Genomic DNA, 13,657 nt, shown 5'->3' on the forward strand with positions numbered 1-13,657 from the left:
ATGACATTATAAATAAATAAATAAATATTAAAATCATTTATTTTTAAACAGTTCTATAGCATTATTCCTAAATTTTTAGGTGGGGTTAACTATTTTTTCTTTTTTGACTTTTTAATAGTTAACTTTTTGGCTAATTAAAAAATAATAAAAATTTTATAAAGTCAAATATTTAAGGGTATTTTCGTCTTTTCAGTAATATATTAACGGGAAATATAATTGAACCTAACAAATAGTGGAAAGTGTCATTTTGAAACTTGAAGTGTGGGAAAGTGTCGTTTCACCAAACCTTGGGTGGGAAAATGTTATTCTCCCATTATTATACGATAATTATGGATAAATTTGGTAGCACATGGACTGGCACATGAGAAATCCTGTATAATTAAGGGAAAATGAAATCTTCCAACCCATGGTTTGGCGAAACGACACCTTCCCACCATTCAAGCTTCAAAATGACATTTTCCCACCCTTTATTAGATTCTGTTATCTTTTCTGTTAACATTTTACAGAAAAGATGAAAATACCCTTAAATATTTAACTTTATAAATTTTTTGTTATTTTTAAATTAGTCAAAAAGTCAAATATTAAAAAGTCAAAAAAAAAAACAGTTAACCTCACTTAAAAAGTTATGAGTAATACTATGAAATTGTTTAAAGTTAAATGACCTTAATATTTATTTATAATGTCATCAATATCTCATCACTATTATTCAATAATCTACTAAATTTATAATGTTTTTTAAACTTTACTAATTAACATAGAAAATCAATATTTCTAGTTAATTAAATAAACAAAAGGAAAAATATATATTTACACTTGAACTAATAAATAATTGAGTAAAAACTTTAACTTAACTAAATTTTAATTTATAATAAACTAATTAAGAAATAAACTATTTAAAGGTATTTACGTCTTTGCAGTCAAATATTAACAAAAAAACAGAACTTGACGTCTTTTGGGTGGCCTTCCATCTCTACGAAACGAAAGAACTCAACGTCGCCAAGAACTCTGCAATCCTGAAAAATGTACTCGACGCGATCACAAATGCCTCTCCTTCTCGCCTGCGTCACGTGACTTTGCAAACGGGGACGAAACACTACATGGGTCTGATATTTGACCCATCGTTGGCTGGGAAACTCGTGCGTCATGAGCTGCCGTTTGTGGAGGACTCATCGCGCCTTCCATATCCGAACTTTTACTACGCTTTGGAAGACCTTGTGGCTTCGTATTCGCCAGCTTTAACGTTCTCTGTGCATCGTTCTTATTTTATTATTAGAGCTTCTTCAAGAAGTGTGCACAATATGCTGCTGTCATCGGCAGTTTATGCTTCCATTTGCAAGCACCAAAAGTTGCTGTTTCACAATCCAGGTAACAAAATGACCCATTTCACATAACAAGTTTTTGATCATACATATGTATGTTTGAAAATTTAGGGTTCAACTTTTGTTGGGAGGAATTTGTCAAAAGATAAAGTTTTTTTTTTTTTTTTTTTTTTGGGTTATGTTAAGGAAAAATTCTAACATTATCTATTCATTATGTGAAGTAATTAAATTATTTAAAAAACATTCTCCATTTATATATAATTCACTTTTTTTTTTCTTTTAAATTTTCATCTGTAAACTAAAAGCTAGAAATAGTCTTTGGTTCATATGCAATCAAACTTCTGGATATCCACATCGCAACTGTTTAGAAGTGAGACTTCGAGTTTTAAAAGAAAGCTCTAACTTCGTGTAACAACACACCATGTGAAGTGGACAATGCACAATAATAGTTAGTTTTAGTTTGCATATTAGCAGGGCCGTCTCTAGAACATTTGTGACCCTAGGCAGGAGTTACTTTGGGGCTCTAATAATATAAGCATATATTAAAAAAATTATTTCAATTTTTTTTTTTTTGAGATGAAAAATCACTAGGAGAGGTGGACAACAATCGGTAGCCTAACAAGGTTAGGTTGGTGGGGGGTTTTGGAGAGTAGATGTTGGAGAAGTGATGGGTGGTGAAATGGGTGATTTCCAATGCCAAGATTGATAAGAAAATGCTTGAAAAGTCATGGCCCAAAAGATATCGATGGCCGACGATTGGTAGAGTAAACGGATAAGGTATGATAGGGGTTTTGGTGAGAGGGCTAAGGGGAGGAAGATGGTGGTGTCGGGGAAGGCCAACAATGTCGGGTACATGCCAAAAAGGCTGTAAATGTTTGTCGTGTGGTGGAGTTGGGTTGTGAGATTCATCAAAAATTTGTCAAATCGAGGGCTATCAAGGTTGGGAAATGATAAAATGATGATTTCGGTCGATTTTGGTGAGAAAATCGACCGGAACCAAAATTGACCGAAATCAACTCCAAACCACTGGTAGCAGAAGAGGGCTGAAGATGATTTATGTGAATGTCAAATTTTGGGATTGAATTGGGGGTGAGTAATTTGAGATATGGAAATGACTATTTTAGTCTTCCATTGTTAAAAGAGATTCAATGTGTTAATTTAGGGGTATAAACTATAATATATAAAACTAGAGGTACAAACTTGCTAGTTTGTTAAACTTTGGGTGGGAATAAATGTAAAAAGTTTATAATAAATTTGGGCTTTTTTGGCTTTTTTTTTGGGAGCCTCTTGGCTNAGCTTGTTGGCTCTCTACAAGCCAATGAGCAAAGGGTTGTAGGAAGAATGGAGGGAAGCACAGAAGGGGCATTTCAGGCCAAGCAACGACAGAAATGGGATGTTGATGATAAGGAGGGAAAGACAAATCATGCTGAAAAGGACTATTGGGTGAAAAACAAGTCTAAGATTCAGGGTTTTAAGTGCAAGGGACACGGTTACATGGCCAAAGATTGTCATAAGCCGATGGTCAGTCAGTGACATGCACAGCAGGATGTCGAGGAGGCTAACGTGGCCTAGGAGGAATGTGGAGAGAACATGTTCATGGTCACATGTAGAAGACAAGATAAGTCAGATTGGCTTACAAGCAATAGGTGTACGAGTCATATGACTTTTGATTCAACATTTTTTGACGATTTGGATACCACGAATAGACCTCTCATCACCATTAGGAGTGGTGAAGAACTGCAAGCAGAAAGTAGGAGGACCATAGTTGTTTAAACTAACTAGGGAAAGAGGGTGATCAGGAACATACTGTATGTGCCAGGGATTGATCAAAATCTATTGAGTGTTGCATAGATGATGAGGAACAAGTATACACTAATTTTCAAGGATAAATCTTGTACCATTCTTGATCAAATGGAAAGGGTGCTTGTTAAGGTTGCCGAGGTAAACAACAGTTTTCCCATGTTATTAAATTTGGCCTGAGAAACTGCATTCGTGGGTAGAGTAGATGTTGCTAAATTGTGGCATAGGCGTTTTAGGCATTGTGATGTGAGGAAATTACATCATATGAGTGAAGAAAAATTGGTGTTGGGTTTGCCGTGTTGAAGGCTAGTGGAGTGATTAATGAGTCATAAGCATTGGCTAAGGAAACTTCTATGAAGCTGGATGAATCATTTTTTGAGGAGTCTGATGCTAACCAATTGTCTTATGAAAAACCAAGTAATATGACCAAAAAAAAGCATTTGTGAACCTTGTCAGCTTGGAAAGATGAAGCAGAAGTCATTTCCTAAAAACAAAGCTCAAAGAGCAANTTATGGGATATTGTCTATGATGGTTACAAAGAATTGGAAGATGATGTCGAGTACAGAAGTGCACAAAAGAAGGAGAACGAGAAAAAATCTCAAGAAAATTCAAGAGCTCTTGCCTTTATCCAAAGCAGGGTGAACAAGGCCATATTCTTAAGAATTCTAATTGACGAAGAAGCCAAAACAGTTTGGGAGGTGCTTCAACTTGAATTTGAAGAGTCAGATAAGGTGAAATCAACCAAGTTGGTGACTTCAAGGAGGGAGTTTGAGAGGTTAAGGATGTAGGAGACTGATAGTGTGAAGGAATATGTCGACAAAGTCTAAGAACTTCTGTGTCAGATGAAGATTCATGGTGAGGAGTATCCAAAGAAGCAAGTAAAGCTAAAAATACTTGCAAGGTTACCTCCCAGATTCGATTCGAAGGTGGATGCTATTGAAGAATCCAAAGATTTGGACACTCTAACCATCAATGAGATTGTTGGCTCTCTACAAGCCAATGAGCAAAGGGTTGTAGGAAGAATGGAGGGAAGCACAGAAGGTGCGTTTCAGGCCAAGCAACGACATAAATGGGATGCTGATGATAAGGAGGGAAAGACAAATCATGTTGAAAAGGACTGTTGGGTGAAAAACAAGTATAAGATTCAGGGTTTTAAGTGCAAGGGACACGGTCACATGGCCAAAAATTGTCATAAGCCGATGGTCAGTCAGTGAGATGCACAGCAGGATGTTGAGGAGGCTAACGTGGCCTAGGAGGAACGTGGAGAGAACATGTTCATGGTCACATGTAGAAGACAAGATAGGTCAGATTGGCTTACAAGCAACAGGTGTACGAGTCATATGACTTTTGATTCAACATTTTTTGACGATTTGGATACCACGAATAGACCTCTCATCACCATTGGGAGTGGTGAAGAACTGCAAGCAGAAAGTAGGAGGACCATAGTTGTTTAAACTAACCAGGGAAAGAGGTGATCAGGAACATACTGTATGTGCTAGGGATTGATCAAAATCTATTGAGTGTTGCATAGATGATGAGGAATAGGTATACACTGATTTTCAAGGATAAATCTTGTACCATTCTTGATCAAATGGAAAGGGTGCTTGTTAAGGTTGCCGAGGTAAACAACAGTTTTCCCATGTCATTAAATTTGGCCTGAGAAACTGCATTCGTGGGTAGAGTAGATGTTGCTAAATTGTGGCATAGGCATTTTGGGCATTGTGATGTGAGGAAATTACATCATATGAATGAAGAAAAATTGGTGTTGGGTTTGCCAGTGTTGAAGGCTAGTGGAGTGATTAATGAGTCAGATGCATTGGCTAAGGAAACTTCTACGAAGCTGGATGAATCATTTTTTGAGGAGCCTGATGCTAACCAATTTTCTTATGAAAAGCCAAGTAATATGACCAAAAAAAAGCATTTGTGAACCTTGTCAGCTTGGAAAGATGAAGCAGAAGTCATTTCCTAAAAACAAAGCTTGAAGAGCAAGTGAAGAGCTTGGGCTTATGCACTGTGATTTGTGTGGACCCATGAGAACAACATCCTTGAATAATAATCGCTATTTTCTTTTGTTTATTAATGACTATTCTAGGATGTGCTGGGTATACTTTCTAAGCCAGAAGAATTAAGTGTTCGAAGTCTTCAAGAAGTTCAAGGTGTTGGTTGAAACTCGACTGGGTGCACTTTGAAGAAGATTAGTTCAGATAATGGTCAAGAATATAGAAATTTTGAGTTCAACAAGTTCTGTGATGAATTTGGGATGGAGCATCAGCTCATGGTGTCATATACTTTGCAGCAAAACGGGGTGGCTGAGAGAAAGAATCAGACTATCATGGAGATGGCTAGGTGTATATTGCTAGAAAAGAATATGCGAAAGTCCTATTAGACAGAGGCAGTGAACACAAGAATTTTCCTAAAAATTAGCCTGTCAACAGTAGCTATCAAAGGGAAGACACCATATGAAGCATGGCATGATGAAAAGGCTTCAGTCCAAGATCTGAAGGTATTTGGTTCTATGTGCTATTATCACATTCCAGATGAGAAGAGAGATAAACTAAGTCAGAAGGCAGATAAGGGTATACTTGTTGGTTACAGTGATCATAGCAAAGCTTATTGGGTACATAATCCTCAGGAAAACAAATTAATTGTGAGTTGCGATGTGACAGTAGTTGAAGATGAAACATGGTCTTAGGATAAACAAGGTTCAGTAAAGCGGGAACCATATAACTATTGGTTGGAAGAACTATGTCCAGCTCATGAATTTGAAGCTGAAGAAGAACCAGGAGAACAAGTGCCAGATACACAGAATGATTTTGACCAGGAAAATGAAGATCATCCTCTTCTAAGGTACGAATCAATTGCTAAAATTTATAAAAAGAAGTTTAGTGATGTTTGAAGGCCTACCACCTTTGAAGATGGGGCTCAGGACAAAGAATGGCAGCAAGCTATGTTAAAGGAGATGAGGATGACTGAGAAAAATGGCACATGGGAGCTAATGGATAGGCCAATCCATAAAAAGCCAATTGTTGTCAAGTGGGTCTTCAAAAATAAAGAAGAACACAGAAGAATGGTATTGATTTTTCAGAAACCTTTGTGCCTGTTGCACGGTTGGATACAATAAGGCTGCTACAAAAGGGTGGTTAATTCATTAGCTAGATGTGAAGTCAATCTTCCTGAATGACTATCTTGAGGGAGAAATTTTTGTTGAGTAATCGGAGGGGTTTGAGGGGGTTGGGCAAGAAGAAAAAGTTTACGAGCTTACTAAAGCTTTTTATGGGCTTAAGCAAGTACCACAGGCTTGGTACAGTTGAATTGATTCCTATTTAACTGGAAAACACTTCAAGAGGAGCAAGATGATACAACACTTTATGTCTTTAAGCAAGAAAATGGAGCAAAACTGATTGTGTCACTATACATCAATGACTTGCTAACCATAGGGGAAAATCTGGATGATATTATTTAGTTTAAGAAGGGGATGAACTCTGAATTCGAGATGACCGATCTAGGAGATATGCATTATTTTCTTGGCATAGAAATTTCTCAATTATCAACTAGGATATTTATTTGTCAAGAGAGATATGTGCAGGATTTATTGAAGAAATTCAAAATGGAGTTGTGTAATTTGGTTCCAACTCCTATGGTTCACAATGAAAAGTTTAGTAAGAATGATAGGTCGAAGCCAGTTAATTTATCCATTTATCAAAGCATTGTGGGAAGTCTCCTATATCTTACAACGACTCGGCCATACATCATGTTTGCTACTAGCATATTATCACGGGTCATGCATTGTCCTAGTCAGATTCATCTAGGTGCAGCAAAAAGAATAATGAGATATTTAAAGGGGACAATGAAGCTTAGCATTTGGTTTAACAAGCTTGGTAATTTTAAACTTCAAGGTTATATGGATAGTGATTGAGGTGGAAGAATTGATGACATGAAGAGTACTAGGGGTTACTGTTTTAGCCTGGGAACTGGGGGTTTTGTTGCATCGAAGAAACAAGACATTGTGACTCAATCAACATGTGAAGCAGAGTACGTAGCTGCTACTAGTGCAACCAATCAAGTGGCATGGATTAGAAAGGTTCTCTCTGATTTGGGACAAGAACAAGATGATCCCACAATTATCTATTGTGATAATCAATCTGTTGTGAAGATCACAAATAATCCAATGAATCATGGAAAGACGAAGCACATAAGAATCAAGTATCATGTTGTGCGAGAAGCGGAGAGCAACAATGAAATTCATCTAGTTCATTGTGACGGGGAAGAGCAACTTGCTGATGTTTTCACTAAGGCTTTACCCCGAAACATGTTTGAATACTTGGGAAATAAGTTGGCAGTTAAAACCCAAAAGTCTCAAGAAGGAGTGTTAAGAAGTGAGACTTCGAGTTTTAAAAGAAAGCTTTAACTTCATCTAACAACACACTGTGTGAAGTGGACAATGGACAATAATAGCTGGTTTTAGTTTGCATATTAGCTAGATAAGTGCTAATCATGTGTTGCAATTTTTTAGGATAATGGATGTTTATCTTTTTGTTTCTTGCTAGTGTTAGCTAAATAGTATCCAGAGTAGGTAACGTAAAGTGTATTCTTGTTTTGTTTTCTCCTATATAATGAAGCTTTTTTGTTATGAATAAATATATTAGTTTTTCATCTGTCATTCTCTGAAAAACTTGAACAACTAAACCAAAAATTTGATTAAGGACCTCTTTCCTTTTGGCCCAATACAAGCTCTCTAACCACCAAAGTAGTTATACTCCGAGGTCTTGTGCTCGAGTCACGAGAAAGCAATCATTGGGTTTATCTCCCCCCCCCCCCCCCCCAAAAAAAAAAAAAGAAAAAAAAATTTGAATGAGGAGGAACACTTTAAAGTAGCGACAAAAGTTAAGTAGAATTTTCAAGGAAAAATGTAATTAAATATAAAAGTTGCTATATTATAAATGATTATTTAAAAACTCCATGTAAATTTTTCTGTTAAGTTCCCATAATAATAAAAAAGTTACACGCATGTACTTTTTTTGGTCGATGGACATATAATTGATATTCTTATATCCTTAATTGTTTTAAAAAATATGGTTTAATTATGAAGGAACAAAACACTAATTAAAACAACCAAAATTATTTTGTTTAACATGTAAGCTTTATCGCTTTCAATTTAAGAAAAATTATAAGATTTAGTTAAATAAAGAAAATTATCTAAAATTACAAGATGGGAAGCCTATCCAAATCCTGCTCCACTATATATAGTCAATTTTTGTGTTCAGATGTTTTGAAATGGGTATTAAAAATTTCAAGAGGTTTGCATCTAAGAATTTTCGTATTGATAAACTAATCTACTATTTGTTTTTATTTTTATATCTATGAACTCGATACACATTGGAGCACTTCTGTGATATGACTGACGCAAGTGTATTGGCACAACAACAAACATGGGCAGCTTTATCTGATAAGGCTAAGAATCAAGCATTCAATTGCACCAATGGAGATGTTTTTACATGGAAAAGCTTATGGAAAGTGTTGTGTGAATTGTTTGAGGTCAAGTTTGTGGAGTTTGATGATGAAATTGCAGAAGGGTTTGATTTGGTGGAGATGATGAAGGAGAAGGGAGGAGTTTGGGATGAGATTGTGGAGAAACAAGGGCTTTTTAACACCAAATTGGAGGAGATAATTCGCTTTGATGCTTTCAAAATTGTGTTGAATTTTGATTTTCAACACATTTGTAGCATGAACAAGAGTAGAGAATTTGGGTTTCATGGCTATGTTGATTCACTCAAGAGTATTAAAATGTGGGTGGACAGATTGAGAGGCACGAAAATTATACCATGAAAGCAAGAATATTATTTGGGGGCAACTGATATGATACATTTGTAGAATATATACTCTATAATAAACGGATGAATTCATGACGTGGGACACACATCATCTATGGATTTTGATCCTTTGTTCATTTAATTTTATTTAATTTTTGAAGCATCTAAAATTATATGACAATTTTATTATTCATCACTATGATTAATTCTTTTAATTCTTTTTCTTTTTTTACCACCAAAAAATATTTTTTTTAACTTCATTTTTTTATTAATTTAAATACTGTAAAAAGTTGTCTAATATGAATTAAAAATAAGTTTTTGAGAAAATTAACCTCATTACCTCGGCAACTAAACAGGCAAGAAACAGTTGAAAAGAGTGAATACCTTAGAATTCAAAGGTTGAAGTTGAAGAGAAGAGCGAGGGTGAGTTTGTGTTACAGAGGTTAGGCCTTTTTTGCACTAGTTTGGCTTGTGTAAGGCCTCGGAACTAATTATTCAAAACCTTGATCGTGCTCCCTTAGATGATGATCCACCGGCTCCTAGTTAACAATATGTGGCAAGTAGGGTAGTAAGCTTTTCTGATAGATGTTGAAATCAGCCCTTTGGGGTGTGCTTAGACAATACAAATCCCGTACATGCATTTGAAAAAATGAGTGAAATCAAATTAATGAGAAATCACACAACTCAACGCCACCTCCTTCCTTGGATTTTTTTTCTTTTTTCTTTTTTCTTTTTTAAGATTTTCATGGAAACAGGGGTTATAGTTCAACAATCAAGTTAATGGCGAACTTACTTTTAATTTGCCCTTTTTTTAACTCCTGTAATTTCTTCTTTTGGGTTTGGGATAAAACTTACAACATCATTATGAGAAGTATTGAGCTAGCTAATATTGATTAACTCATTTAAGAGGTTTGCATTTTCTTATAATTAAATAATTGTATGAACCGCAACAGCAAAGAAATAACTGTTTATTTTCCAATAAGTAATCCTGCATGTTTCACATTTTCTTCAAGTCTTGATTGGAAAAACTATAACAAGAAATGGGACCACGGGGCCCTTGTAAATTAACATTTCACATTTTCATTTTTAAAAAAAAAAAATAATAATTTGAGGATAGGCCCTGCCCTCAAAGGGCCTGGGTCAGCCCACGGTTGTCATGCATGTGACAAAGTTAATTATCATTCAGTTTGTTTGGACTATACTATGCACAAAAATTTCATATTATTTAGTACTTTTAAAACCAAAAAAAAAAAAAAAAATTTATATCAGACTAAACACATGGTGTAATTATGGTCTAGGCATATTTACAATATTTCTTTCTATTACATATCTAACTTGTTATAATTTTTTTTAATGACTATGAGTGTTCGGACTAGCTAGTTTATGCACACCTCAACTAATCACTCAAGACTCTGAAACTATCTGTCAAATAAGAAATCTAATGACTACCCCCATTAGTTATAGTGGACGGACTCGAACTCATATTCTCTTAAGTAATACACCTAAAATCTCTATTGAACCACTCGACCACTAAAATGTAGTTTTGTTATAATATTTATTAATTAATTTTAAAATATACACACATGACATCATATTATCGAACATACAAGAGAGATTGTCCGATGATAATCACATGCAGAGTGGGTAATTGTATATAAGTATGACCATTACAGGAATTCCTTTTTCATGAGAAAAAATCTTAGAATGTTATTATAACTATGAAGATATCACATCTCCTATACAACACGACAATGCATTTATTTTTAGGGTTTAGGGTTAATGTAATTACTAGTTATAATATAATTTAACTGAAAAATTATCATTTATTTATCTATTGTTGTGATATCTCCATTGTATTATAAATAAAAAAAAGTTGGTGCTATTAATACGAGAGTTGTTGTATCATGTATGTACTATCTTTAGATAACAAATTATTAATTGTTGATACGAAAATTCGCACCAACCAAAGAGATCCGATTGACCTTGGTGGAATCAGAACGGATGTGGGCATGATTACGGATACTCAGTGATGGGTGAATGACAAGTGCAATAAAGTAAAAGATAATAAGATTTTTAAAGTGGTTCGGCAAAGTAACCTCTTATGCCTACATCCACTATCCTTGTATCTGTTATGAGAGCTTACAATAAGAGTTCTATGAAAAATTTCCTACCCCTTTTTCATCATTTGAGAGGGTTTATATAAGGGATTACAATTGATCTAAGCTGTAATTCCGATATTCTCGTGATTAGGCGCTGTGATTGCGCAGAGATTGCTGTTAATCTGGTCATTCCCATAATATCTAGGATCTAAACTTATATGGGAATTGATTAAATGACCATTCGGGTTGTTTGACGACAAGCTATATGTCAACGAGCTTATGTTAGGTCGGACAACCGATAGAGTCTGACTAATTCTAGGTCAATCTAATACCTCGCCACTCACCTAGCTTGATGAAAAAATCACACACAACATTTGCCCCTTATGTTCGATGCTCATTTCAGGCTTCGAAGACTATTGCTTGATTTCATATCAAGCTTGGCACTACCAGCAGGTCACCGGATACAGGTTCAGTCGAGGTTCAAGGGTCGACCTCATGCCCGGTCGATGTGCTTCATACTTGGATTTTCATTTCCTATGGTACCTGACAAAACTCAGAAAATGAAGATTAGGGTAGATATGTAAATTCCATGCGATCGTGTCGTATTAAATGTGGCAGCCTTTGTCAGTTACACTTCGTCGCGCGTGGGCGACTTCAACTGTCCATGCACCAAGTTGAGTTTACATGTGATGACGATTATCATTGTAACAGTCTGACGGTTCATTGCCCCACGTGACCACGTCTAAGGGCTAAGATTGCTCAACAAATGAAGGGTTGAGATTTTTAGTAGATCGATGGCTACGATTAAACCCCGCCTTTTCGTCTTCCATGCAAACCACTATAAAAGGTTGTGAAGTCGTCAAAACACTCATTCAATCAACAAAAGTTTTATGACGCCTTTGTTCACTTTCCTGTTATTTCATCATCATCATGGTGCTCTTTCTGGCGAGTTTTTACACTTCTTTTGTTCTAGTAAGGTTCTCTTCCCTTTCTTTGTCCGTTTTTCAAATTTTCGCGTCAAAGGGTGGCCATTGTTGTGGCTACATTGAGTGTTAGTAGGGGTTTTGAGTGTGTCTTCAGTAGTCTTGGGTTTAAGAAAGGTTTAATGTGGTGGCTGTCAGAACTCTCGGTAGGTCGCGTGCATACGTCATGTGGCGTGAGCTATCTTGGGTACCTAAACTGAAAGCAAGTGTGAAATGATCACTAAGTTTTTTGAGCTCTGACTATGTTTGCTTCTATTTCAAGTACCCAGAAGTGAGTTATAATTATGTCTTCTTCCAACAGTCACATAACTGATTGCATGTTCGATTCGCCCGTGGGCTTAGTAGTCCTTGGGGATGCAACCCTTGAGGTCTCCAAGGAAACCATCGCACGAAGCTCAGACCCCAACGCAGTGGGCTCTTCTGACTGTGCCTTAATACAGTTGGCTTAATCTAGGTAGTCTCTAGTCCATAGGTTGCGAAGAGAACCATAATCCTCGATTACTATCGGGGATCTGGAGTGCATAAGAGTTGTCTATGCGCCACAACTTAATTTGATGGTTCTAGGGGACTCTTCTCAAAAGAATCCCCTGCTCGGATGGGTGACGATCTCTGAGACCCTCTTGAGATGCGGGGTATCCATTCCTCCTCATCGTTTCATCAGCAGCGTGTTAAGGCAGTTCAACATCATTCCTCTCCAACTGTTTGCAAATTCATATGTAATTATCATCTCTCTGTGCATAGTGTATATGATCGCTGAATTTGGCGAGTCATCTGTTGAGGAGCTTGTCCATCTGTATAGGCTCAAGCAACGGCAAGACTAGATGTACTACCTTTCCAAGGTGAGGAAGGTATGTTTCAATGAGCTAGTCGATGTCCCAAAGAAGGTCCCACATTCGGACACATAATTTTTCTTCTATGAAACTCGGGAGACTGACGCTTTCGCTTCATAAGCGAGTAAGACTTCGACTTTTCGTGCATGCAAGGATCACTTTTGAGCTTTGTGTTCTAGCTAATTGAGCTGCTTTGTTTATAATTAACGTCGAATAGAATTATTTCCCTACCGCAAGCTTGTAGAGGCTCCAATGTTTTAGCGACCTTCCCGATGGACAGCATAACGTTAATGAGATCATTACACTTCCTCACTTGAGAGCATACGGCTTCTGTTAGGACAATGCTAGGTTTCCTACCATTTTGGAGAAAGGTTAAGTTATCATTTACTCGCACTCTTTTTCCTACACAGATAGGTCGCTCATTGTTTGCTTTTTTTTTTTTTTTGGGAAAAATGTGGGCCGAGAAACCAAAAGGCCACAAGAAGAAGGCGGTAGCTTCAACAGCTGCCAAGAAGACATTGGCTACTTTGGCAACGAAGCAACCCACTAACGTTACTGGCATGAAACGCAGCGGTGGCGAGCTTGGGGAATGCCTAAGCGCGAAAAAGCTTGCGATTACCTCAAAGGTAGTTAGCGAGAAAAGTACCCCTGATCCCCAAAAGAAGTTGGTAAAGAAAACACCTGAGCTGACTAGAGGTTTAGGGAAGCAGAAGGCACTAGAGCAAGATGTTGGATCGGGTAAGAAGAAAATGATTGAGCCCCTAGAGGGCTTGAGCAAATAAAAGGTGGCCAAGCATCATGTTGGCTCGAGCCTAG

General features: G+C 36.7%; 1 protein-coding gene across 1 annotated transcript; it reads left to right on the forward strand.

Annotated features, from left to right (window-relative positions):
• The first annotated feature begins 349 nt into the window (after positions 1-349).
• Positions 350-8,945, forward strand: LOC116144180 (iridoid synthase CYC2-like). Its single transcript, XM_031429635.1, has 3 exons — positions 350-373; positions 918-1,365; positions 8,482-8,945. Exons 1-3 carry the CDS (start codon positions 350-352, stop codon positions 8,943-8,945), a joined length of 936 nt encoding a protein of 311 aa, XP_031285495.1.
• The last annotated feature ends 4,712 nt before the right edge of the window (positions 8,946-13,657 follow it).

Source organism: Pistacia vera, unplaced genomic scaffold (assembly GCF_008641045.1).
Source record: "Pistacia vera cultivar Batoury unplaced genomic scaffold, PisVer_v2 Contig44, whole genome shotgun sequence".
NCBI classification, from domain to species: Eukaryota; Viridiplantae; Streptophyta; class Magnoliopsida; order Sapindales; family Anacardiaceae; genus Pistacia; species Pistacia vera.

Coding starts and splice junctions, on each gene's coding strand:
- LOC116144180 (XM_031429635.1), top strand. CDS start 350: ATGGACTGGCACATGAGAAATCCT. Junction 374..917: donor ACTGGCACATGAGAAATCCT/GTATAATTAAGG, acceptor ACGTCTTTGCAG/TCAAATATTAACAAAAAAAC. Junction 1,366..8,481: donor GTTGCTGTTTCACAATCCAG/GTAACAAAATGA, acceptor TTTTATATCTAT/GAACTCGATACACATTGGAG.